Genomic DNA, 27,773 nt, shown 5'->3' on the forward strand with positions numbered 1-27,773 from the left:
TTTCGATCCATTCATCGTACCACTCTGCCTTTATTTAAAAATGTCTAACACGGATCCTAACGAACGTTGCAGTTTGGGTCGTGTTGCATTTTCCCCATTTTTCCACAAGATGTCGCAATTAAACAACTGATTTTTCCACAGCTTTTTGGGGGGCGGTCATTAAATTAAACAAAGTATTCGGTTACGTGTTAATATCAAAGTTCATTTTCAAAGGTACGTTTAAGAGATTTAAGATGTGAGACATGATCAAACACAATATGTAAAAAATCAGGCTTATTATCACAAATATGCACTTGTATAAAAGTATAGAATATAGTATTTAACTAAACAAACATTGTTTTTACAGGCCACTGTATATTCTTTGGTACACTCCCAACTGTCGAATGCCATCAGTCAGAGTCTATTTTTATTTGTGCTCTGGACCCTCCCAGTCCCCCCGCGTGTCAGTTGTTCATGCTTATTAGGAAGAGAAGGGAGCTGTCACAGTGACTGTGTGTTCCGAAGGATGTAGCAGCTCTCTGGTGAGGACGACCAGAGCCCTCTCCAAAAAGCAAGCCGCCTCTTGGTAGTTTTTTGTTGTTGTTGGACCCTCTACGGCTAAACGATGGAGACGAGCCCCATCCCGGTGGTGACGGTCCAAACCACCCCCTTCGATGACCAGCGGCCCGGTACCAATGGTCTCCGCAGGAAGACGGCCGTCTTCGAGGGGAGGAAGAACTACCTGCAGAACTATATCCAGAGCGTCCTGTCCTCTATTGATCTCCGGGACCGCCAGGGCTGTACCATGGTAGTGGGCGGCGACGGACGCTACCTGAGCCGTGCGGCCATCGAGGTGATCGTTCAGATGGCGGCCGCCAATGGGGTGAGTGTGGCCGGGCTGGTTTTTGGAATCCGACCCGATTTCTAATTCGAAAATGTCAAATCATAGGCGTTTCTAGCTCTTTTGTGGAAGTGCTCACACTCAGCCGAATCCCAGCGCCACTCAAATTTAAGGAATTATCAGATATTTTTTACTATCTGACATTATTTCATTTTTTTTTAACAAAGTAGAGCGATGTAATAGCTTACAGAAATGTGTTTTAACAGAATATTTTCTCAACAATATTACAGCAATGATCCCTTACTCAAAAATGGTTTGTTCCACCTAATCCCAATCCAAACTCTTTTTAATTTTATGAACACCCTTTTTACGCAGATAAATATGCTGTTTTGCAACATCATTAAACAGACCACACAGTTGCAGTGTAAGTATTTATGTATGGATGAAACCAATACGTGGAACATTTCTTACATTCTGCCACACAGTACCTTATCAACACTGCTACCATTAACAGTCATTTTTGCCAATATAGCTCACTGTTTATTTTCTTGGGTAAGAGTTAGCTGTCTTTTTTGTAGTCAGGAAACATTTCAGGCAGCTGGAGACAGCATCACTCTCCTCTGTTTGAATTGGAAGGAGAAAAGTTAGCTATCTATCTGTGCCAGGGTGCTAATGAAAAGCTAAACGACTGGATGTCTGTGACTACAATGTGCTTTGTAGGTACAAATGACAATATGTTAACACATACAAAAGAGTTCAAATGAGCTTGTCTGGCTGGGAGCTCAGCACCAATAAAGCTCAGACCCTAGAATCGCCCCTGCTGCCAATTAACATTTTTATTTTTAACTTTGCAAGACAATAACTAAAGGACAACTAATATTCTGATATATAAACTTGTAGTTATTACACTAGATTGATAATGCAGTACCGTGTGGTCATTTTCAATAAATGTGCCAAAATGGCATCTCCTCAACCCGCTTGCCAAACTACATACAGAACTCTCATTCTTGTACAATATTCACTATGTGAAGGCGATACTTCAGTTTCACAACGTACTGTTGATGCAAATTTTGTTAGCCCATCTTAAAGTGTTTTTTTTTTTTTTTTTTTAGTTTTTAATTGTTAGTATTATGATAAAACATGTTTATCAGGCATAGTTATGTGGTTTGGTTAAGTCCAAAACATGTTATTTGCCATAGTTTTATGTTTCGATTTTGACAAGGTCTAATTTGAGAGGGTCAGTTTGAAGCAACACTGTTTGGTTTTATTTTTGTTGTGAAATTTGGTATCGCCGTCTTGCAATGGGTAAAAAGAACCAGGCACCAGGTTAGAAAAAATAAATGAATAAATAAAAAGTGACAGCTTGTATTGAAAAAACCCAAGTAGAGTCACTCACAAGTTAAGGTACATCAGCATTTAAATTAGAGCAAAGTCAAAACGGGTATCCCAAGTCTGTTTATTAATCCAACTCGGCTGTCACCATTGCGGCTGCTACAATGACACACAGAAAGGATCCGATTAAGTAATTATTTGTGTTAACATGAGGAAACTTGACAGCTTTCCAAAGAATGAAAGCTGGAAGTGAAAGAGAAAATCCCCACGGCTCCGCTCTGACATCTTCATAATTGCTTTGGAGCACCTCCAAGGGAACATCTGAAGGGAATCTGATTTTCTTTTGGAGCCAAACGTCTTTGAGTGTCAGTCTTATCAGCGCTCCCATCCATCCTGTTCTATTTTCCGGTCATATGTTTGTTCCTCTCCGCCTCTCTCTCTTTTGGGCCGGGCTCTAGAGTGGACAAGACTTAAGATGGTCCCTACACAGTGCCGCATATTATCCTTTAACATACCCACACTAAGGAGCATAAATGCCTCTCTGGTGAAGACACAATTATTATGGGATGCTGATGCCGTTACCCGTTATAAGCAGCAGACAAATATACTGTAAATAGAGAGTGTGACTCCCTCTGTTATGTTATTTAGGCGCTACTTGGCACAGAGATTTGGTTTTTCAAAGCGACTTGTCTATGGACAGTTCTTTTCAGCTCCAGTGGTCACTGACATGAAGAAAAGCTACCGTTTTAGTAAAGGGTGACTAGAGCTTGGATGTACCCTCTTAAATCCTAATTTGCTTTGTAACAAATGACTTCAGGATGGATGGAATAGCTACTCATTGTACTTTTCCGAAATGAAGACATATGATTGACAAACAAATAAAAAAAATAAATTTAATCAAATGGTAAACAGATTACTTCTTTATAGTGCTTTATTGATACCATATGCTGTCCAAAGTGTTTCACATAGCCTTACATTCAATTAATTGAGTAGAAACCATTGATCTCGAGAGTAGCTAGCCTCTCATTGGGCCTTAGCTATTCAGAAGTATCAATTCCGCCTCAATATCTGTTCTAAGGTGGTTGATGCACCACATAGTAAAACGCTCCACTGTTTGCGGGAATTATCCATGTGGGAACTCTGCTTGTGTTGTGCAGATTGGTCGCCTGGTCATTGGCCACAATGGTCTCTTGTCCACTCCTGCTGTCTCCTGCATCATCAGGAAGATCAAAGCCATCGGCGGGATCATCCTCACAGCCAGTCACAACCCTGGAGGTCCCGGAGGAGATTTCGGTGTCAAATTTAACGTGGCTAACGGAGGTGAGGATCCTAACCCTAACCCTAACCCAAAGAATATTGGCAGTCGAGCAACCTCCTTTGGACTTAAGTTTTTTTAAAAGCACATTTGCTTCTTGTTTTTTTTTTTTTTTTTATGGGACAGGTCCATCTCCAGACACGGTGATGGAGAGGATCCACCAGGTGAGCCGCACACTGGAGGAGTACGCCATCTGTCCTGATCTCCGCATTGATCTCTCCAGACTGGGACGACAAGACTTTGACCTTGAGAATAAGTTCAAACCTTTTCGAGGTACACTTGTCACTATCTCTGGACCTTAAAACAAGCATGTTTGGGTTTCCAATATCTAAGTAAACATATATTAATCATTTACATACACCATGAGATGCGTTTCGCTTCATCTCCCACCTTCGCAAACCCCCTCCAAATTTTAAAACCCAACATAACAACTGTCATTGCAATCTTTGTTAATGCAGTCATTGGCCAATTTACGTCAATTATTATAAGCATTTTTAAAGCCAAAGGCGCACACTCAATGAAAATGAGTGTTTTTGTGTTCTTAAAAACCATAAATACAGTGATATTGCTCATTTTATTTTTTTTTAATTGCCCATCCTGCCTTTTAAATGTAAGGTGTCTCTAGATCGTAGCCCACAGGCCATATACAGCCCACTCCATTCTTTTATTTGTCTCAAATCGGATTTAAATCACCGGGGTCTTGGAAAATATGTTGCATTTATTAAAAAAGAAAAATATGTATGAAAATACACATATTCTTTCAAGACCTTACATTTTTAGCTCCGTAAATGAGGCCCAATCTACGGATACAGTCCAGGGGTGTGCCTCAGGCGCCAGATAAGAGGTGCCCGATAAGGTGAGTCAGAAGGATGTCCTGGGCGCCAGGCAAGATGCCGGGGGGGGGGGGGGGGGGGGGGCTAGGAGGGCATCCGGGGCCAGACGGAGGACACCCGGCGATTCCAGAGGGACGTGCGATGACACTGGATACTGAGCAGAGGCTGCCGCTGGGCATTGACAGGCGAAGATAGAGGCGGCCACTGGACGTCAACTGGCATAGACGGAGACGGCCGCTGACTTCTACCGGCGTAGATGGAGGTGGCCACTGGACCCTGACAGGTGAAGACGGAGGCGGACGCTGGAGCCCGACTATCCAAGACAGAGGCAGCCACTGTACTCCAACTATCGAAGACAGAGGCAACTGCTGGACCCCGACTAGTGAAGACAGAAGCGGCTGCTGGATCCCAACTAGCGAAGACGGAAGTGGCCTCTGAATGCCGGCTGCTGGACCTTGACTTGAAGCGGAGGTGGCTGCTTGACACCGAGTGGCGAAGACTGAGATGGCTGCTAGACTGCAACTGGCAAAGAGGTAGAATGATTGGATAAGGGAGATCGGGAGGACTAACAAAGGAAGCAGGAGAAAGAAATGTAGAGGAACACAACAGAGGGCTTACTCGGGGGGAACTGTGATGGTCAGCAGGCTTAGGGCATCTACAGTAGTTTGCTGCTGAGAGCTTCTTGTTGGGTCCTCTTTTGGTTGGGTCACTCTCTCTGGACATGGAGGCCGGAGGCAAGGTGCGCTCAAAAATAATTGAATGTGCAGATGAAAAAAAAACACACAAGGAATAAATCAGCATACAAAGTAACCAACAAAAAACGAATAAACTGGCAACCAAAACACTCAAAGCGATGACCAGGAACTGATAGAGACCTTGACAACAACACTTCGATATCAAAAACACTTTGACAATGACCCGACAAGAACCCAAAGGAAATTAGAAGCTAAATATATCCAAAACTAACGAAACAAGGAGCACCTGGACAAGAAACAATTTGAACGGGGAGCTGATTAGCCTACACATGGGAAGCAGGTTAACAAGGACAGGTGGACACAATCACTTCTAACAGGAACAGAAATGAGGTTGGCAGACCACAAAAATGACGAAAATTGGCACTATTCACAATGCCATATTTATTCATTCTTGACCCATATTATTCAATTCATCCAATTTATCTCATTAGCAATAACATGAACAACAATGTTAGTGAAAATAATTTTACATTTAAAATGCATTTAATTACATAATGTATTAGTTCCAATGAATTCAATTATAGTGAATTTATTATTGTGAAATTAAGTATAAAATAAAATTTGTTAACTAACATAAGTTTGTAGTTTTACATATTTTACATAAACATGATAAGCCATATGTGTATTTACATTGTGCCACATGACCGTGTATTCCCCTGTGTAAAACTTGAGTTTGTTTCTAGTGGAGATAGTGGACTCTGTGGAGGTATACCTTCAACTTCTGCGAAACATTTTTGACTTCAGCGCTATCAAAAGCCTTCTGACAGGACCGGAGCAGCTTAAGATACGTATTGATGCAATGAATGGAGGTGAGAATATCATTATCATGTGGCGAAAGCCAACTGAGACTTTTGCAAGTGTTAATGGCATCTCCTTTGCTGTTACAGTGATGGGCCCTTATGTTCGTAGAATCCTATGCGATGAACTCGGGGCACCCGCTAACTCTGCCATCAACTGTGTCCCTATGGAGGACTTTGGGGGCCAGCCCCCTGAACCAAACCTGACATATGCCTCTTCATTGGTGGATGCCATGAAAGGAGGCGACTTTGGCTTGGGCGCTGCCTTTGATGCAGACGGGGTGAGATCCTCCATTGGGTTGGCTAAGATGCTAAATGCTAATGGCTAGCATTTCCAGTATAGAGAGTGATAAGCTGAGTGGAAAGATAGCAGGTACTATCACAATTGTTTGGCACTGCACCGACATTATGTCACCCCTTTAGGAACAAAGTGGTTTTGAAAGACTTTCTTGCTTGTGCTAAAACGGCAGCACCTTACAAACTGCATCATGAAGAAGAAGTTTATACAGTAGTTTAGGTTTTTCCACTTGTAAGTCTCAAGGGTCTATACAGCTTCTTTATATGTTGGTCAGTTTTATTTGGATCAGCTCATAATTTTACTTAAAATCTCATCACTTTTGAAAAAAAAGTAACATTTGTGTTGACCTATTACCATTTTTACATTGTGTATATGTGTCATGTAGTGTTCCAGACTGTTGTCTTTTGTGCAGATTTGTGCCCAACAATTGCAAGCAAAATGGTGACTAGTGATGTGACAAGCCCAAAGTTGCAACACCATAATATGATGAAAAATAATGTTGAATGCCTGGAAGGATAGATTATGCTCTTCTTCACCAAATATTTTAAAATAAATCTTTGATTTACCAATGATAGATGCCAGTGAAGAGTGTTTGTAGAATATATTTGTTGTCATGAGACACACAGACACATAATTCTGGAATATCTGTGTTAAATATGAAAAATGTGAAAATAAAAAGAAATGAGCGGTCAAGAGCCACATTGGATGTATATCAAAATATGTTTTGAAGATGCTTGAACAAACATGAAGGTTGCATTACCAGTAGAGATGACTAGAGGTTCATGATTTCTTAAAAGACTAGTGAATAGCTGGGAAAAGGCAACAGAGTTACTGAGCCTGAAGCTATAAAAACTCAATAAGTAGCTCAAATTTTCCAACAAGTCATCCATTTGTCATCATTACTGTTTATCATGGACACCATTTCCCGAATACATGATTTTATCATCAGAGGAGTTATGTATGTCATTTGAGCTCCCATCAGGTTGAAAACCTTTACACAGTGATTAGCGAGGATGTTTGTAAGATGTTATGAATTGGCACATGCTCAAATTTATGCTCTTAGCCCAATCAGTCCACAGTCAATGCAACATTGAGTACATCTTAAATACACCATCGCATACATACATTGTCTTTTGGATTGTTTTTTTTTTTTCTTAGGACCGCTACATGATCCTCGGGGAGAACGCCTTTTTTGTGAACCCCTCAGACTCTGTCGCCATCATGGCCGCCAACCTAACCTCCGTGCCCCACTTCCGGCAGCTGGGAGTCAAAGGCTTCGCCAGGAGTATGCCCACTAGCACTGCGCTCGACAGGTATGACGCACATGCACGCATACCCACACTTTGCTTCGTGAATGCTACTCTGATGTTTTTGGGAGGACGAATGATCTTACTATGAATTTCTGATCATGTCAACCCCTCTCTTCCCTCCCTCACACACATGCATACATACAATACACACTTTTACTCATAGCCTATAAATATGGTGTGTTATGTGAAGCAAGAGTGGAGCAGGGGGCATTTAGTGAATGGGTGCCATCGCTAAAGTTAGAGCCATTAAAATTGCTCCATAAAAGTAGATGGGGAATGAGGAGCATCCTAGTGTTCCATTTACCACAATGAGCTGACCAAAACTCTACTTTGTATAGTTTGTCACACATATATACACTCTTTGTATGTTATTTGATGCCCTCTTAATGGCCGTGAAGATCCAGTGCAAATTTGCGGGTCGTTTGAGGACACTCGAGTAGGAAAGTCAAAAATAAACCCATGTGTTTAAGTTAGATGAGCCCTGTTCATTCTGGACCATGCAGTGTTATACTTCACTCTCCACTTTGCTGTAACTTTACATAGTCTCCTCTTGGGCAATATTTGCATCGCTACCATGGCCAATAGCCCCTTGACGAGAAGTAGGAATGTTATTGTTTGTTACAGTGTCTTACTACTGACTGGTGTCTTCAATCCAGCATTGTTTTCCCAGTTTCCTATACATGATACTATTTCGAAGCAGAAAATCAAGGATGTCTGCCAACGTGACAAATAACAATTACTCGGTTGGGTCTTGTTTTGGCCCAAAATTAAGTTTTCGATGACCATTTAATGCTGATAACATTTAAATCAACACAAACCCTAAGACTGAGAATAGCATGAAAACATAGCACTGCAGCAAATTGAAGACTGCAGAGTATAATACAGCAGGTATGTATCTTCAAATGTTGCAATGTTTTCTTTAACAATACACCCTTGATTCCCACATTAATTAATTCCACGACCATGCACGGAACTTACAACACCTGAATATCATTCCAAAAAATAGGGGCACCCTCTATCATGTCACGCCGGAGTAACAGTATATGTCGCACAGTCGCACTACAGTCACAAAATGAAGAAGATAAAATACTCATCTAATCATCTTTCCCCTCGTAAGTCAACAAATGTAGGAAACTCAGCTCCAGAAAGTGAAAATCCTGCTACAGTTAGGCTTTAACCATGGCTGGTTAGCCTCAACTGCCATGCAAAATGAACCGGGTTGAGGAGAAGCTCATGCCAAACTGTGGCAGGGACCTGAATTTCCCACCTCTGTAAATCAAGGTTTAAAACTGAAACTCTAACTCTACCAACTCCAATCTATTACCCACTTTAAAAAAAAAGCCTTTTGACACGATAACAAACTACTTATAAACTTCAACTTGAGTTCTTTCCCTTAACTATTGAACAATATGCTTCCGGGTACAGGTTAAGGAAGAACTCCCATTTCAAGTCCAAGTAAAGCTCCAACATGTTTTTGTCAAAATGCCAAACCAAAGCTTTTAAATCTCAACTGATCTCAGGTCAGTGAAGACAGGTCACTGGATGCTATGTTTGGCAAAATATGAAGTCAGGGCCAAAAGCTGATAATATTTCATAAGCTCGCCACTTGTTATTGCTCTGGATGTACTGAGCAGTTGGCAGTTTTGTTAGTAACTTGGTTTTTTGTGCTCGTGTTGATGTAAACATACTGTTTAGAGACTCAAAACCTCATGGGAGAAATGTTTTTTCTGTGCGGAATGTCAGGCTTTCCATTCCAGTTCACATGTCCCCGAAGATAACGTCGATTTACTCTTATTTGGTCATTTGGCCCAGCCTCGTGTAAGCATCTGCAATAAGCAATTTGGGGGCTTTTTGTGTATGGCATGATTATAGATTGATGGATATCCTCTGTATATCCACCAATATACTGTTTCTCAAAAGCCGAGGGTGATCCCGCTGTGAGAGTGTTTTGGTCCTCTTTTTTACACTCCTGAAAGTAACTTGACAATGTATGTTAATGACACATGACACTGCTTTCTATTTTACCCCCATAAGCAGTCCTTTGAGGATCCTTGAAACAATTTGTATGGAAGAACTGGCTTCAAAGATTACAATGCGATTTTAATGAAAGTGCAAGATTTCTGTTATATTGAATTCGGGTACAGGCTCGTACAACTTGTAACCGTTGTAGTCTGCTTGTTCCCCAGAAAGCCCCACCAACCCCCCAGTGATAAGCACCATTCCCTCCAAGACTTTTGAGTGAAACAATGTCATTTTTTTTTATCTTAAATTTTAAATTCAATTATACATAGTTGTTCAGCCTTGATGGAGTTTGGTGGATCTCAAGTTGTATTTGACTCGTGCACGTTTATCCTGCATTCTGTTATGTTGCAGTAACTTGAAATAATCACTTCCCTTTGGTACTGTAGATACCAGTTGGTGGAAACTATTGTTCACACACACAGATTTAAAAAATAAGATCTGATTACATTTGAGCTCTGTTGCTAACCAAAACGAGGCAAAATGTGTTTGAATAAAAAAAAGCTGTCCACAGAATATTAAAAAAATAAATGGGCCACTAATTGGAAGTTAAGTACAGTATTTAATATACAATACAGGATTACATGCACGGAAGTGCTCATCTCCTCTCTGTGGCTCGCTAAAAGGTTCACCAACTGACTTTGCCTTAATAAAGAGGAAGACTGTTGGCTTGTCATGAAACATTTGCTTTGCACTATTTCAAAGTTCACTGTACCAGTTTTAATAGCAAGGGTTGCTGTTTGCTTCAAAAGTGACATCATGTGTGCTTCAAAATTATTATGGCTAAATCATGTGTTTCTTTTTCAATCTTTTTAGGGTAGCCAAAGTCATGAAACTGGCACTGTATGAGACTCCTACTGGTTGGAGGTACTTTGGGAACCTGATGGACTCCGGCCGTTGTTCTCTCTGCGGGGAAGAAAGTTTTGGGACAGGTACTGCATCTCATCATCATCATTTTTTTACTCCAGAAAAAAACAAGGTATAACTTACGTATGGCTCTCATAAGACAATTGTATCTAACTGAATCATGAGAATTATTACCAATTCATTCAGTAGTAATAAAGTGAAGTAGTTGAAAACCAACATCATTTCTTGGTTACTTGAAACCCCACATTTGTAGCTTCTATATCCAAATGTAGCAGTTTTGTGGGAGAATGTTTGTGAAGTGTATTACAAATCACCTGTATTTTGGAGTGTGTCTCTGTTGTAATCATAAAAGACACAAATCTGTTCTCAAACGCCTCACGGTGATCTAAAAATGGACATATTTTTATGATTACTGTAAAATATTTTGCTATGTTTTTTTATTCCCCTCATTTAATCTTTGTCATTAGAATAATATTCACGTAAACTAACATAAAACAAAATCCTGTTCCCGTATTTCCACCACGTCGGCATTTTCTACTGAGAAATGTTGTAACTAATAAATGAAACGTTGCTGTTTACTTGGCCAACTCGGTGCAAGTTCTAACCCCCTCAACTGTGGAACTAAAACGACATTTAAAGACGTGGATAAGGTCGGCATGTATTTACTTTTCTGTCGTGATAAGCTTTGTTCAAGTCATTTTTACCTGCTTGGGCGGAGCCGTTATGAGAATGCCTAATAAGCAAGGAATGCTTAGCAATTCATCAATGAAGGAAAATAACACTTTGTTTAGGGTGAGAAATCAACATTGTAGCATTGGTAAAAGCTCCAAAAAGTTGACTTTTCATGATCGATGATTTCATGAATATACTACTCGTAGCACACACCCCAACATGCTTCGTCCAAAAGTGGAACAGCATATTTGTGCCATTCATTGTGATAGCAATCACCAATATTTTGGAAGGATGTAGAATTTTTGCATGGGCACAAGTGCAGTTGCCACAAGTAGTCCATTTGAATGCAACACATATTCCTATACGTTCACACAATTTGCTCCTAAGTTGTCATGAGGACAGATTTAGCATTTAACATTTCCTAGTATTGATTATTTTGGCTGGGAAGATGTGTGTTTTGCTTTAGTATGATTATTATGGCATATCCCAAAACTCTTGCCTCGGAAAAAAATGTGTTTATACCGATTAAGGAGGCCAAATAAAAGTTCAAAATAACTACTTGCCTCTTCTCTGTATCTCTTTATCACACGGCCATTCTGTGTTGTACCAGTGCATCAAGACTGCCGCCTAATAAATGTGGTGACTGTAACCCTGGCTGCATGTGTAAATAACCCCCATTCTTCTGCTATAAAAGGAGACCGGGGCTCTCTTTGAATGACTGCAATACGCAGGCGAGGCCCACTGAGGCACACAAGCACATTTGCTATGTCTACCTGCCTCCATCTCTCCTTCTCAAAAACAATACAAGGAAAAGTGAAGGGGTCTGCGAGTGTGAAGTAAAGAGCAAAAGGGACTGCTGGGAGGAGAGAAGTGAAAGGCACACTCAGAGGAGCTTGTCTATCCTTTTAAGGCCAAAAAGCTCAAAGGGGATCTTCGCAGTAAATCATCTCAACTGTACACGACATTCCCTCGTTACGAACTCGCTGTCATCGCAGCTTTTAAAATATCTTTAATTATTATCATATGTTGTGGTACTTTTTTTTTTCAACCAGAAAAGTGATTTGAAGAGGTTGTCGTCATGTGATAATAGGATCTGATGCATTATATGATCCCAGACAAAAGGGAGACAGACTAGGATTAAACACTGGCGACTGTCACTTTCCTAACAGATGTCCCGCACAGCCGCTCAGGAGAAACAAGCGTGTGTTATGCCAAGTGTAAGAGAGATGCGTCTCTTTCTTTCATTTGGCCCTTTTTTGTTCCACGCCCTTTTAGGGAAGTGTTGCTCACGCATCGGTTCTTGTTAAAATGTCAACGTCTTCACAACAGAAATTGTGCAGCTGTCCATGTGAGGCAGCCTAAGCTATCCCAAATGAAGGGTGTTCACTCAGCGTATGCATGTGTGAACGTTTGGGCCACATTTAGTGAACTCTTAGATAATAAGGTGCCACATTCTATCATTTTAAACTGCTGCTTTGGGACTGCAGAACTCTAGTGAAGGAACAATATATTTTTTAAGTCTGACTAACATGAATGACGGTGGCTCGTTGGTCAAGATTCTCTCTTCAGGGTTTCAATTCCAGCTTGCCCAGGCCCTTTTGCGTTTGCATGTTCTGCCGTGCCCACATGGGTACGGCAGAACATGCAAACAGACAGAAGAGACCTGTGCTGTATCCTACTTTGACAGCTAATTAACTTGCTTTTTTAATCATCATTTTTATGAATATGGGGTACCAGAATTATTCACCGAGTTGTATGAGTATCACAAAGAGAAACATGTAACAAGAGAAGGCACCACTCTAAGTGAGCTCATGTGAAGTGCCGATATTTTGTAAAAGGGCCAGTATGCTTGAATCAAAAATGGAGAAGTACTGGCACGCCGTACTGCATACCGGTTCTCTTATAGCACTGTAATATTATTCCAAAATTGCATACAGAATAACTCCCTCCCCCTTAAATCACAATTTTTGAGCAATGAAAATGCTGTTAAACATGATGAAAGCAAGCACAGATGATCAAGAGAAACATATTTCAGAATTATAACTGAAGGCTAAGACTAAACTAACCTAAATATTTATTCTCCATCAGGTTCAGACCACATTCGTGAAAAAGATGGTTTGTGGTCGGTGTTGATGTGGCTGTCTATCATGGCCGCTAAAAAGCGGAGCGTAGAGCAGATCGTCCGAGAGCACTGGGCCAAGTTTGGACGCAACTATTTCTGCAGGTAAACACAAGAGCTCCTTTTTTCTTTGGAGTTATCGCCCTGAAATACTCACCACACATTTGCAGCACACAAGTGAGTCTGTTGTACAGCAAATCATCATCCCTTGTATGGATGAAGCCAAACATAACTCCTCAGCCTTCACCTTTGTCCACTCCTTCTTCTTCAGTCCGCCTCACCAGTTGCTCTTATTTTAACGATTCCCCTGTGAGCAGCATATATAGTAAGTTGAGTTAATGTTCCTGGTGACAGTTGCCGCTGCAGATTTTTATGTTCCCACACTTTGCTTATCCCCTGCACAGCTCGAGTTGCCTTATTCAGGTAGTGCGCTCACCAATACTTTGGATGTTACTCTGGTTTAAAAAAAGGAACACATCTGTTGGATAAATTAATTGCAAAACTGTATATATATATATATATATATATATATATATATATATATATATATATATATATATATATATATACATATATATATATATATATATATATATATATATATATATATATATACAGTGGGCCCCCGGGTTACGAACTTAATCCGTTCAGCGGCTACGCTCGTATCTCGGATTGCTCGTATAGCGGGCAATCCAAACCCATTTTAATTCGTGAATGCGTGCAACGCGCGCAGAAGCCTTAGGTAAGATCATCACGCTGTATACATATATTAATATTGAGTCACATAATCTACTGTACTGTTTCATTACATAACAAATACAAAGGAATAACGACTTTTACCTTTGGAAAGATGTGACTTGAGCTGAGATAAGCAGAAGTCAACACTATAAACCAGACATGCTATTGGTCTTACAGTGTCACAGTAACTTTTTCAGTCAGGGTTTTCTCTACTTCCTTCCATCCCAACCAGCTGTGCCATCAAGCTAGATAAAGGCGTTCGGCCAATAGCATATCGGCACTTCTGTGATTGACGTGTGATGCCGGCCAATAGCATCTCCGTGAGTGAGACCAGGTGACCTTAATCGACCAATAGCATATTGGCGTCTGACTGATACTGACTGATACTTATTGGCACGTTTTTTTAAACGGTTGGAATGTATTGACATCTAATTGATTAAAACACATTTAAACCTGTGACGATTCTTTGTCCTGCATTCGGCACACTTAATTTCATGTCAGCTGTTTTTCCCGACGTGAATTGAGCTGAGTGGAGGCGGAGGGGAGGGTGTGTGTGTTATATTAACTAGGCACCGTACTTAATGCTTGTTCGAACATTAATTCACTGTTGGTTTCAACTCACAGTATTGCAACAAGGGCGCTGTCCCAAAGCATGTTGGGAGGTTGCCGTCTAACATGACATGCAGTTATGTAGAACGACCATTAAACAGCACTGAAATTCCACCCGTAAAAGGATGCAGAGATTAACGCTCAATGTTAACACGGCAACGCAAATAGGCTATTGGTCTTACAGTGTTACAGTAACTCTTTCAGTCAGGGTGCAAATCACGGAGATACTAAAACATCATCCTCTTATTTCTTCCTTTACCGCTGCTAGTAATTTTAGAAGCTATGTCTAACAGATAAAGTTTGCAAAGTCTTCAAAACATTCCGTTTTTCACACATTTTCTCTACTTCCTTCCATCCTGTCCCATCAAGCTAGATAAAGGCATTCGGCCAATAGCATATCGGCATTTCTGTGATTGACGTGTGACGCCGGCCAATAGCATCTCCGTGAGTGAGACCGGGTGACCTTAATCGACCAATAGCATATTGGCGTCTCCTTGACTGGCTGATAATTATTCGCACTTTTTTTTTTAAACGGTTGGAATGTATTGACAATTAATTTTTAAAAAAACACACATTTAAACCAATGACAATTCTTTGTCCTGCAATCGGCACATTTAATTTCATGTCGGCTGTTTTTCTCTTTAGCTGTACAAACACTACACTTAAATGGTAATTATATTTAGACACCGTGAGTGAGACAGTCAGTGTGACGTTGTAAGACCAATAGCGTTCACGATGTCGCAACTGTTAAATTTGTTGACGCAGATAAGCGAGAACATTACAACAAATTCAATGGCTGGATTATTCGGAATGCTCGTAAGGCGAGAGGTTTGTTCGCAAGCGGAGGATTAAAATCTCCCTGATCCACGCTCGTAAGGCGAAATGTTCGTAAATCAGGGTGCTCGTAAGCCGGGGGCCGACTGTATATATATATATACATATATATATATATATATATATATATACATATATATATATATATATATATATATATATATATATATATATATATATATATATATATATATATATATATATACATATATACATATATATATATATATACACATATATATATATATATATATATATATATATATATATATATATGTATATATATATATATATATATATATATATATTGTGACATTTTCCGGTTATGAGACCAAAACAACTGTCATGACCCTAGGGGCTTATGATTGTAAATGAACTGGAGCCAATTATCCAGGGCAAATATAGACAATTGGGCATTCACATCTACTGTGTGGACAATTAAGAGTACTGAATGAACCTAATGGCATTATGGCATTATACATTATATATACATTATATAATGTATATATAATCACATACATTATAAGGGCAAACCTAAGGCAGGTTTTGGAGAGTGACAGAAAGCCTGAGATACTGTAATGCATGTAATTTTTGTCCAATTTGAAGTTGAAAATATCTGATATGTGATTGTGTCAGGTTTGACTACGAAGGCCTCGAGCCCCGTTCTGCCTTCTACCTGATGAGGGATCTGGAGTCGGTCATCCTGGACAAAGCGTTCAGCAGTCAGAAATTTGCTGTAGGAGATCACATGTACAATGTGGAGCGAGCTGATAACTTTGAGTACATCGACCCAGTGGACGGAACAGTTGCAAGAAACCAGGTGAGTGCTAAGTGTGTAACATTAGAAAATAACTCTCATGTTCCTGCCATGCCTGCATGACTTTCCCTGCATACGCCAGCTTCTTCCCGCATTCCAAAATCTAGTGGTATAGCAAGAAGGGATTCTGGGATGTGGAGTGGGGTGCACAACAGACAACCATCTGTAGTATGCACATTGTTTAATATTTAAATTGCACATGCGCATCTTAAATATGCAATCAACATTACCTGTGCTTTATTCAAATGATTTGTTGAAACAAAATACTGCATTTCAAATATTAGTGTTCACTACTACATTTCTTTCAACAGATAAACATGTTGATTAGTCAATCTCCACAAACTACAGTAAAAACATAAAGTCAATGAATTGTCGTTTTGTCATTGCATAGCATAAAGCAGAAGCTAGCCTATATACATAATGTAACCATCGTCTTCTTTACCTTTCTCTCTCTATCTCTCTCTCTCTCGCTCTCTCGCTCACTCACTGGATGAGGGGTGAACTTGTCCCCGTAGGGAAGACCTTCAATTGGCATGGCACTTTGACACCGCTAATCGGAATGATGTATAGTTTCTGTCAAAACAAATTTATGTCAAATCTATTGGCACTCTGGGGTCTCCTTCTGGCTGGGGGCCCCGTGCCATTTTATGCCTCTTCCAAAATCATGCGTAGATTCATTGTAGAATAAATCGTCCCTAGGAAGAAATTTAGAATGTGCTCAGCAGCAGCATGGCGAACAAGCCGGAGTGTGTTTTAGTTTGGGCAAAGGCAAATGAGATGAATGATGAATGTTCTAATTCATCCTTGAGTTCACACTAAAAAGGACAAGAGCCATAGAAGAATTCCAATATGAATCTTTAGAAATATGTTGCTTCATGATCTAATGAATTTGCTCTTAATTTGAAAAAGAAAAATGTAATGTCCCTGTCATGGTATTAAAAAGTGTTCTAAATAACCCCAAAGCGCTTTCATGTGCTGCCAGTGGTACTCATACCCCGTTTGAGAACTGCTTCATTAGATGATGTTTTTCTGTATCACCTGGTTATTTACAATTTCCCCCGTTTGTTTATACTGAATAACAAACAGAATTTTTTTTCCTTGTGTCCACATGTGATTGCAATTTTACTGACTCGTATACATAAATGCTTGCTTTATTACGACGTACAGGTAATTAAAAAAAAGGGTTTATTGGTCGAGTGTGCAATCATTTCAGTCATACAAAAATGAAACTTGACTTGATAGTAATCCTGCTCACATTCATTCAGTACATCATCATTATTGTGTTTGGAGACAGACCACCCACACCCCGCTTCATCTGAGGAGATCCATGTTTGGATATGAAGGTGGATCTTCCCTTTTAAACCATAAACAGACGCACAAAGAGACACACATGCACACGCACACACAAATGCACTGTACTTTGTGTTGTGCTGTGTTTGCAGTTGGTGCGAACATGCATACCAACACCGCAACACTTTGTGCGTCACTTTTACAGAGTAACCAGTGCGGATGAACCGAGTGTTACCATAGTTACAGTTTGGTTCTTCATCCCCAAACTGTGGCTTTAAGCTCACAGGGAAACCCTCCAGATCTGGTTGCCCCCAGTCTGTGTTATTGTCGCACACATTCCTGCCGGGCCAGAATTATATCAGCTGTCGCTTCAGCTCCCAGGAGACAGGAACACACGCACACGTGTAAACGTACATATGCTAAGACACACGGCTTTACGGTTGACCATTCAAACGTCAGAACCAGGCACAAATGTATAACTTGTACCATTCCATGTTTAGAGACACAGACCACAGCACTTGAGCACTTCATTAGGTGCATCTGCACAATTCAATGATATCATATGGCGAAAACATTAGACACCTGGATGATATTAATCAAAAACTACCAATGAATGATTCTATTTGAACCGTCCATGGAAATCAGGACTTCAAGACAAAAATGCCAAGCTTCTTTAAATTGTTGAAATTGTTACGTGACCCTCCTGTGGCAATGCCAGTCACCATGGCGACTGCTAGTATTCTCTCAGGATTCTTAAACGTTTGTCGAACTGCATGAAAGCAATCAGTACTGGACCAACTGAACAAACTCATTCAAGACAGACTGCATTGATTTACATATAGTGTGTCACAAAGTACTGTAGATATACGGTACAACCTATTTAGGATGGAAAGAAAGGAAGGACGTTCTGAAATTCTGGGAGGAATGCAAGATTGGAGGAAGGAAGATAGATAGAATTCCTTCTTCCTTCTTCGGAGGAAGGGAGGGAAGGATAGAGGAGGTATGGAAAGGAACTAGGGTTGGTCATATTCGCATGCCATTACTGACATCTAGTGGATATTTGTTGCCGTTGCACATTAAATATGCTCTACCCTAAATACGGTAATCCAGTGCCTGAAGCACAGTGGAGGTGTAAAACTGATTCAGAGATTTGTGGATGTGCTCTGTTGAGGCTGGCAGGCAATCAATCCTCACTTGAGCTGTGATAGGCTACAGCTCACCCACAACACCAATGGGAACAAACGCTATAGAAAAGTGATGGATGGATGGAAGATGGATATTGAATAATATTTTTCATCTGACTTTAGATTTTTCTCTATAAGATAAAAGCTAATTCTTCTCCATGTTTCTTTGCGAACCTTGCTTTACGATGCAAGACGTTGCCACTTCAAAGCAAAATATGACATCTTCGTCCTTTTTATCTTATGCTATATTTAACTTTAATAAATTGCTAAACAGGGAATATTAAAAATAATTAAAATCTTCGCTTTCTTTTTTAATCAATTATTCAATTCCTTTTAACATTCCCCTGAAATGCTAAGACTGCCCCCCCAAGCCTTACCTTCAAAGCAATGCACTATTTTTCCCAGGGTTTGAGAATTGTCTTCAGCGATGCATCCCGTCTGGTTTTTCGGATGAGCGGAAGCGGCGGCGGCATGGGCGCGGTCATCCGTATTTATGCAGAGAGCTTCGAGAGGGACCCAGAAAGACATAGCAGGGAGACGCAGGTAGGACTACTTTGTATGCGTTCACTGTTTGTGTGTCACTTGTGACACTGCCTTCATAAAGACAGAACATTGACATGATTTTTTTTGCACTTTAAAGAAAGTGTGCTATATTAGGAAATGCATGTCTCTCTTTTAAGTTATGCCGTTCTTTGTTTTGTGTTTTTTTAGGATTTTTTTGTGTCAAAAGAATTAGTGGTATCGCTACTGGTCGTCATCCATAATATTAAATAATATTAAAAATAATATTAAGAAGAGATCCGTATATTTTATCACAACTAAAATAAAGAATAATGAGATTATTTAACAACAACAAAAAAAAAACAATGTGGTGAGGGATATGTGAGTTCAACAAAATGTATTTTTCACATTAGGACTCCATTATCGTGAAAATGCAACAACACGTACATCAAAATTTTCCTGTCAGTGTTTATGTCATACAATAGCTTTTTATGCATTTGTTCGAGCAATATTAAAATTTCAGCTTCTTTTCCTCCTAAAATTGTGACATTTATAATGATCAAAAAAGGACTAATGTTGTCTTGTGTTATACCAACTTGCTTTCCTCACTCCACAACCATAAAAAGACAAAGAGAAAGTAAAACACAGCAACGCCTCATGCTTTACTGATTCTTCGGATTAAAAAATTTGGATTCAAAAAACATCCAGGTTCACCACAAAGCAAAGACCAAGCCAGTGTTAAGAAGTTAAATTGCTTTTTCACTTATATGTCGTGACTAGCTGCTCACGCATTAGCCTCTTCTTTGAGTACACCTTCAGAGTATAATGAAAGCAGTACAGTACTGAGTACATGGAATAGCAAAAGCATGAAGAAAAAAAAACAAATCATGAAAAGATAAGAAACAAGTAGCAGATCCAATGCAAAATTGTAACATAGGACTAATGCTGTAATGCAGCTTTTTATCTCAAGGCTTGCCGGCTCGATTCGTCATTCCCTGTTATTTTATCGGTCCTGCAAAAATTTACCACCATTTTTCAGAATTTGTCATGAAAATGTAACCATTTGCATGGGAAATTGTCCAATATGATGTGTTGCTTATTTGAATTCTCATGTTGAAACTGTCAACCGTGAATGACATCACAAATACTCAGGGCTCAGGTAACAACCAGTCATGGCTCACCTGTTTTCTGACTTTGATCATGTGACATTACTAAGCTGTGGTTGGTCATTACCGAGTCATTCATCGCATACGGAGAGTTCTGATCTTTTTACGTTCTTCTGTTTTGTGAGAGAACGATCAATTCTTGTCATGGACACATGAAGTAGCTGTCGAGATTTATCGAAACACCCATATTGAGTGGCAAATTTGAACCCAAGCTGTGTGTCACTCAATTCAGGTGGTGCTGGGTCCTCTCATTGCCATCGCGCTCAAGATCTCCAACATCCACGAGAGGACGGGACGCCGTGGCCCAAATGTGATCACATGAGTGGCAAGAAGAAAAGGAAAAAAAAATACACATTTTAGTTCAGCCAGAAAGTGCCTAGAAAACTGTCCTCCCTGTACATATATACGTATTAAAACCAAAACACACTGTTGTCTAAATGGCCATCATCATGTATCACTCGCAACCGGGAGTTTTTAATGTATGGATTGAAAATGTGCAAACAGGCCTAATGAATGCGCATGTGCATTTGTGTTTTATGGAGTTGTTTAGCACCTATGAGGAATTACAGCATTAAGCCATCTCCATGCTGAGACACTTTGGAATTCCCTCCAATCATGTTTGTATGTGCCACTATGAATCACTTTAATGTAAAGTCAAGCAGTCAATTCGTTGCAGCTAATAAATCCTTATGAAATACGAATGATTGAGTTTTATGTGAACATTGGAATTGAGAATTCTAATAAGTATGTTCAGCAGCAGCTAAAAATTGGCCCATTTTGGCTCCAGATGCACAGTTAAGGAAACTCTTGATTAGCGGTATTCAGGGCTGCAGCATGAAGATAAGAGGAAAAACACTGATCTTTCTGAAACGGTCTGAAACTAACACAGAGAAATGGAAGTCATAAACACAGTGATTGACGAGATGAGGATTTGCCACTGGATATCCATATGGATGTCTTTTACTTGTTGTTGCGCCTTATTGCACCAGCCGGAGTCCAAACCCTTCCATGGTGTCAGGGGTTATAGCTGACCAAAAACATGATCCGTTTCACTTCGTCACTGAAGCAAAAGATCATCACTGTTTTTCAAAACATTTAATGTTCATGCCCATTATTTTCTTAAGCATGATGTACATATACTATCTATTGTTGAAGTAAAAATATGTTCATATGATTAGGAAATATGTGCTGTTCCTACTGTTTTTTTCCCCTTTTTTGCTCACCTTTCACAAAATAAGGTGAAAACAGTGCTATAGCCCTCTTCAATTATTTATTTATTTGTTTATTTACATGGGGGTTGAAATTTGGAAGCCCATCAGCCACCAATGCGACGTAAATGCTACTATGGGTTTATAGTTTATATAATTAATCATGCCAGAACATGTTATTATTTAATACAATTTGTATTACAATAACTGAAAAATATTTTTTTGTCAAAGATTGGAATGAAAGCTAATTCACTTAAACCAATATAGTAAATATTCATATTAGATTATATAGACAAAAAGTCCCTCCATTAAAATAGAAAATGAATACATTTGAAACAAATCGCCAGCTGAAAAAATAACAAATTTTGAATTCATTCATGAATTATTTAGGTGTAAACTATTAATTAGAGTATGAATACATATTCTACATAACAAAACATAATTATTAAAAATTTTTTTTAATCAAAAAGTTGAACAAATACAGCGAAAAGCAATGATGATAGGGTACATGTTTTCCTTCCTCAAGACCAAGTGGCAGTCTCGTAGTACTGTAGCAACAAGGTTGACATCTGGCCTGCGTATTTTCTTGCAGTGAACTTTTACACTGTTGTGGAAGGTCAGCACCAAACAGCACCCAAACATAGCCAGCCCTATGTAAAAAAGTAATTGCTGCCCGGACTCAATAACAGGTTGTAACATCCTTGGCAGCCAATGCAGGGGAGTACGGCATTACTAAAGTAATGTAATGACTGTAATGCATTACAAAAGGAATTACTGTAATGCATTAGTCTTTGCTGTAACGTGGTAGTGTAATATATTACACACACAAAAATGAGAGTAACGCAATGCATTATCAGCACTTTTGGACTATCTGGTGCACTGCAGAATTTACTGTTCCATTAAATACAGCAAGATTCTAAAGAGAGCATCACATTGCCATCACTATGTTGGATTGTTGGCAGTTGCCACTATTTACTTTTTGTCAAATCTCTTTTTTTTGTTTTGCTTTCAATCCTGTATGCTTTCAGGCACATAAACCTACACTTATTGCCCCACAAACATGTGTGAGGGGGAGATCATATCCAGTGTTTGTCCCCTTGAATGGATGTGTATATGTATCACTGGACTCTCAACGCTGGATCACATGGATCCATGTGATCCGATCAGATCCGTGCTGATCTCCGATCCCTCCACGTAAAATGTCTACTCCTCATCCTCACGTTCTATGGGACACCCTCCCTTCATCGCCAAAGAAGAGTCCTCGTATGCCGGCGGCTGCTCACAGCTCCACGTGCAGTCCGGGCTTTGAGTGTCTTCCTGGCAGTAAAGTGGAGGTGCCAGGCTCAGAGCCACCTGAACCCCATCCAGGACCACTTCAACACATTCGGAGTCTGCCTCTGGACACCGGTGGCAGCTCTGGGAATCTTCATAGGATGGAGGGAAGGAGCTGGGTCTTCTAAGCAACATGGTGGATACAAGATTCATGTCAAAAAGAGAGGTGTGATTTTTTTCTAATTGGTAATCCTTTTCTTATTATTTATTAAAGATAAACCTCTGCAAATTAATTGACTATCACTGCTGACCTGTTCTGAACCAATACCTAAGGTTTTTTTATATTTTTGCTTCAAAACGATCACAATTATCTAGCGGAACATGGAGGTGAGGGCATGTCATATCCGGGAAATGTTGTAACAACTTCGAAAGGGACAGACTGCAAATTCAACCTTTATGGATCTTTTTTAACTAATTATGTATAATATGCCAAATGGAGTGGAGCTGCAATGTGGTGTAAATTTTTTTGACTGGCAAACTTGCTGAAATGTCATTGAAGATACATTTGGAGGGACTTGTAGCTAAATGCCAAAAATGTGTTTTTTCTATATAGCCTTGGCATTGTTATGTACACAAGTAAAAACTTTTTTAGCATTTGATCTACAGTATTTTATTACATTCCAAAAGTTAAATAATTAAATATTGTTTACGAGAATGGTTTTATTATGTCCTTTCAGCATTTTTCCAATAATGCCACAGAGTATGTGAAAGCACAAGTCAAACCTCGCACTATTATAGGAATAAAATGTTTCTGACCAAAATCTCGTTCCTAGCCATTTTGAGATGTCCTATCTTTGCTATGGGATGCAGAGGAGCCCAAGGTTTAGTTGAGATACTTTTGAATTGGTTCTTCCATGCGACTGACCTCTCGATTGTATACACTTGTATGTTCTGCTGCCGTCTCCTTCTTCTCTGTCCCACCTTAGACTTCACGTGCCGGCAGATGGTCCGGATGATGCCGACGAAGATGGCCAGGAAGCCGCACGACATCAGGATGCAGGCCAGAACCCAATGGGCCATGTCTGTGAGTCCAAGCGTCAAGAACAAGAGATAGCCTGCCAAGCAGAGTAACGCAAATCCAATCCAGGACGTCAACCTACAGAGATTAGACCACATGATGTCTCGAAAGAACTGGAACAAGAAGCAACAAGTGTGTTAGAAGGTACAGTATGTTGTGGTCATGCTGTGCGAGCAGGATGAAGGTCCAATTGCGGAGTTTCATGCTCCTTGGTTATTTATTGACACATTCCTCATTTGCATTGGGAACAATATTTGCATCCCCCAACCAGCCCCGCGACAGAGCTCCTAGATGGACGATATTGCAGGCTCTACCAGCAGGGGGTACTGTTAGCCGCAGAGTGCTTTGGCTGAACGGAGCCTCTGCTCTGCTCAACGCTTGGCTATGTATTCCAACCACAAAACAGATGGCGTGACCTTTGACACAGCGTGCTGGACAAGTCACGACGTCATGTTTTGTGTGTATGCGTATACACCGGGATATATTTCAATGGGATGGCTCGGTGGAAGCGAGGTTAGCACGTCCGCCTCAAAGTTCTGAGGTCCCTTGTTCACTTCCGGCTCTGGCCTTCCTGTGTGAAGTTTGCACATTGATCCCGGGTCTGGATTCCTCTGAATAACGAGCGATGCGTGATGCATGCTAGGTATGGTGAAGACCCCAAATTACCCTTAGGCGCGTTTGTGAGCGTGGGTGCGATTGGCAGGCAAACAGTCCAGGGTGTACTCTGCCTACTGCCCGAAAACAGCAGAGATTGAGACCGGTAAGCCCACGCCCCTTGAGAGGACAAGCGGTTAAGAAAATGGATGGATGTGTATATATTTGTTGATGTTTTTATTTGTTATCTGTCATCATTTACAATTAGGGAGTGTTGTGTGTTTGTGCTGTTTTATTGTATTTTTGTCCATTCTTCCACCCAGAGTCATGGTTGTGCTGGAGCCTATCCCAGTCGACTGGGTGAGAAGCATGTTACACCCTGAAATGATTTCCAGGCAAATTTCAAGTCATGTATAGACAGGCAAACATTCACTCACATAAACACACAGTCCCAGAGTGAGAAATGAACCTGAGTTTCCTGACCCCAAATTAGTTGAATGTACCACTACAAACAGTGAATGATAGACTTACTACACCACTGTATTTGAAGAAAGAACCTAGTAGTACTTGGTTCATTCAGTGTAGGTGGTTGTTATTATAAAACATTTGAGAACTCTTGCACTGCACCATCAATGAGTGACTAATATAACATTCTCATTTTCACGACTCATAATTATCATTACTACTACGGCTACAAATAATATTGTGTGTCATTTTCATCTATCCATCCATTAACTTAAGCACTTATCCTCACTGGGTTCACGGGTGCCCCAGAGCCGAGCAGTCTTTGGGCAGTGGCCTGCTTACATCCTCATTGGTTAATCTGGTTCAAACAGGTTAATACTGTACTTAATACAAAGAGCATTGCTTTACAGCCATGCTATTCAACAGGTTGACTGTTCTGATCTGCTATCTGATCAGATGATCCGGTGATGCCTTTGAATAATGGCTACAACAACCTTCAAGATTATACTATAGATTAGTGTGGCTCGTCTGCTTCTTCAGCGGACCGGTTTGTCTTTTTCAAGAACTGAATTTTCAATTTGCAGCCTTCTATTTTTTTTTTTTTTTTTTTTTAATGCTAGACATATTCTGATGTTTAGAATGCAAATATCAAGGTACGCATACCCTTTGCTGCACTATGGTGTGTCATGCATGTGATTAGAGTCAGCGTGCTTATGTGTGTGCGCACATATGCCCGGCTTCTTTTAGACCTCATTATGAAGTGATAATAATAGACAGAGGGCCATTAGTGATGAGTGAAGGTGTGACAGGGCCTGTTATTAATGAACTGGACTTGATGACTTGATGAGGACCTGCCAGCTGCCCTCTGATATTAATAACGCACATCACAGTTGGACTCAACAGTACACCGCAAAATGTGCACATATAAAAATAAAAATAAGCGAAGTTATCACTTTCTGATGGAAATCCAATATACAACAAACTGAAAATTTGGCAACTATTAATTCAAGTAACTATATATATATATATATATATATATATATATATATATATATATATATTTTCCTATATATTCCTCTCGGAACACATTGTGAACATATGTGTTTGGTGGCGTGCAAATAGATCCAGCATGACAGAAACTTCTTGTAAGGTGCTCATTTCATAATTAGAGTGTTCATTGAGTGGCTAATCATTGTAGCCAATCATTTTGAGGGAATTGTGTTCAATTTGGCAGAAGTAGAAATGTGTACATGCAATTTTTTTTGCACATTTTTGTAATTATACAATGATTTTGAATAACCAACTATTGTCTGGTGCTGTCCAATGTGTCATGGGAAGAAGAAAATGGAAGTGGCTATATGCTGAATTTTGGGGGAAATTGTTATTTATGCATTTATTTCTCCCCCCAAAATTAATTAATTAATTAATTAAATTAATCAAATTAAAAATGTAAGACAGTGTAATGCTCCTGATTTTGAAGTGCAGTTATTCATCACAAGTTTACATCGCTGGGTCAAAGGCCAACGTGATTGTGTTGATTATGGATCAATTTACAGGGAAGCTCGAAGGCAAGAAGAGCGGGAGGCCATATTTAACTGACAAAAAAAAAGGGGTCAGCAAAAACAGGACTCAGGGGGGAAAAAACAAAATACAGGCATATGGGTAAACAGGACAAAAGCCAAGCTGGCAGATACACTTGACAGGACAAGACAATGATCCGACAAGAAGTGAAACTAAACAGGGAACTAAATTAGCTCAAACTAATTAGGCAACAAGGAACATTTGGACAATAAATCATTGGAGCAGGGAGTTGATTGGTTCGGGAGTGGGTTGACCAAGACAGGCGGACACAATCAAACTAACAAAACACTAACACAAAGGGCAAGAAAACATGAACAAAACCAGAATCACACACACAGACAGAATATTCAATCATTTTTTTACCTGATGGAAAAAAGCATGAGTAAGCACATTCCAAACACTGCAAGCAACACAATATGAGGCTCGAAGTGTGATTGTGTTGAGTTGCAAGCGTGGTCATGAAATAAACTCGCATTTCAAGGCATGCTTGTATTTGAATACGAACTAAATGAAGTACATTGTTCATAATGTTTCTACTTTAATCCTTTGAAGCTCGCAGAACTGAAGTCTTGCTGGATTATGCTGGCAATGCTCGAAACGCCAAAGTGAATATTATAGGTGTATGTTCCTTTTTGCGGTTGTTCCTATGGTCTTCAATCCTCTGGTGTGATTGTCTCCTACTTGGCTGTCCGTAGTGGAGCACTTTTCCGCTCCCGTCGAGGCTATATAAACCCTGGACGCTTGTCTGGCCGTGGCGATGCAAAGGGGATCAATGAGGAGATCAATAGGTTCCCTGGGAGTCCTAATAGCCCTGTTACTGCGCACTGACTCCCTGACTGGTTGCCCGATATGGCGGCACGCTGGAGAGGAAGGTGTGTGTTTGGGTGTGTGTGTGTGCCATGTCAACTGGAGGAGAAAAGAAATTCTCCTGGTTCTTGTAAGTCACATATATGGGGGATGGAACGAGTCTTAGAGAAAAAAAAAAGACACGACAAGTCTTTTTTCCAAATTTAATGTCAAACATGTATTCATGTATGTTTGAATTTGATGCACACCCTTAAAAAAGACATGTCGGGGGAGGAGCAACAACATAACACGCCACCAACAGGCTCTGAAGGCCAACACTGAAATAATATATTGACGTCCAAGGACAAGTAGCCTTAATAGGCTTTTATTTTAAAGTTGTCTCTCGCACTGGTGATTGCAAAGCAAGTGGCTTGACTCATCCTCGTGACTCCAGTTTTTCATGTCATCGCATCAGATTGCTACTAACAACACAGCAATTGGGTAAGGATGCTA

At 40.0% G+C, this 27,773-nt stretch overlaps 2 protein-coding genes and 2 long non-coding RNA genes across 6 annotated transcripts; 1 reads left to right on the forward strand and 3 right to left on the reverse strand.

Annotated features, from left to right (window-relative positions):
* Positions 1-459: 459 nt before the first annotated feature.
* Positions 460-20,977, forward strand: pgm5 (phosphoglucomutase 5). 2 transcript variants are annotated; one of them, XM_088413819.1, is made up of 11 exons: positions 462-862; positions 3,310-3,472; positions 3,594-3,740; positions 5,739-5,864; positions 5,943-6,133; positions 7,309-7,463; positions 10,296-10,411; positions 13,107-13,242; positions 15,955-16,138; positions 19,015-19,152; positions 20,509-20,977. In XM_088413819.1, the coding sequence occupies exons 1-11, from the start codon at positions 605-607 to the stop codon at positions 20,596-20,598; spliced, it is 1,704 nt and encodes a 567-aa protein (XP_088269945.1). In that variant the 5' UTR covers positions 462-604; the 3' UTR covers positions 20,599-20,977. The 2 variants fall into 2 exon arrangements, with proteins under 2 accessions (XP_088269937.1, XP_088269945.1); XM_088413811.1 differs by having other exon boundaries at positions 460-862; positions 5,739-6,133.
* LOC148429673 (uncharacterized) lies at positions 3,117-12,591 on the reverse strand. 2 transcript variants are annotated; one of them, XR_015865469.1, is made up of 4 exons: positions 12,548-12,588; positions 10,661-10,731; positions 4,919-10,385; positions 3,117-4,822 (listed from the first exon to the last, which is right to left on the reverse strand). It is a non-coding gene; the product is annotated as an uncharacterized LOC148429673 (long non-coding RNA). The 2 variants fall into 2 exon arrangements; XR_015865470.1 differs by lacking the exon at positions 10,661-10,731 and having other exon boundaries at positions 12,548-12,591.
* On the reverse strand, positions 12,856-19,221 carry LOC148429674 (uncharacterized). The gene is made up of 3 exons (XR_015865472.1): positions 18,987-19,221; positions 13,385-13,444; positions 12,856-13,236 (listed from the first exon to the last, which is right to left on the reverse strand). It is a non-coding gene; the product is annotated as an uncharacterized LOC148429674 (long non-coding RNA).
* Positions 20,978-21,994: 1,017 nt separating the features above from the next.
* On the reverse strand, positions 21,995-23,915 carry LOC148429675 (uncharacterized). Its single transcript, XM_088426017.1, has 2 exons — positions 23,682-23,915; positions 21,995-22,940 (listed from the first exon to the last, which is right to left on the reverse strand). Exons 1-2 carry the CDS (start codon positions 23,834-23,836, stop codon positions 22,688-22,690), a joined length of 408 nt encoding a protein of 135 aa, XP_088282143.1. The 5' UTR covers positions 23,837-23,915; the 3' UTR covers positions 21,995-22,687.
* Positions 23,916-27,773: the final 3,858 nt, after the last annotated feature.

The sequence above is a fragment of the Hippichthys cyanospilos genome, chromosome 1 (genome assembly GCF_059441005.1).
Source record: "Hippichthys cyanospilos isolate Australia breed blue-spotted pipefish chromosome 1, RoL_Hcya_1.0, whole genome shotgun sequence".
NCBI lineage: Eukaryota > Metazoa > Chordata > Actinopteri > Syngnathiformes > Syngnathidae > Hippichthys > Hippichthys cyanospilos.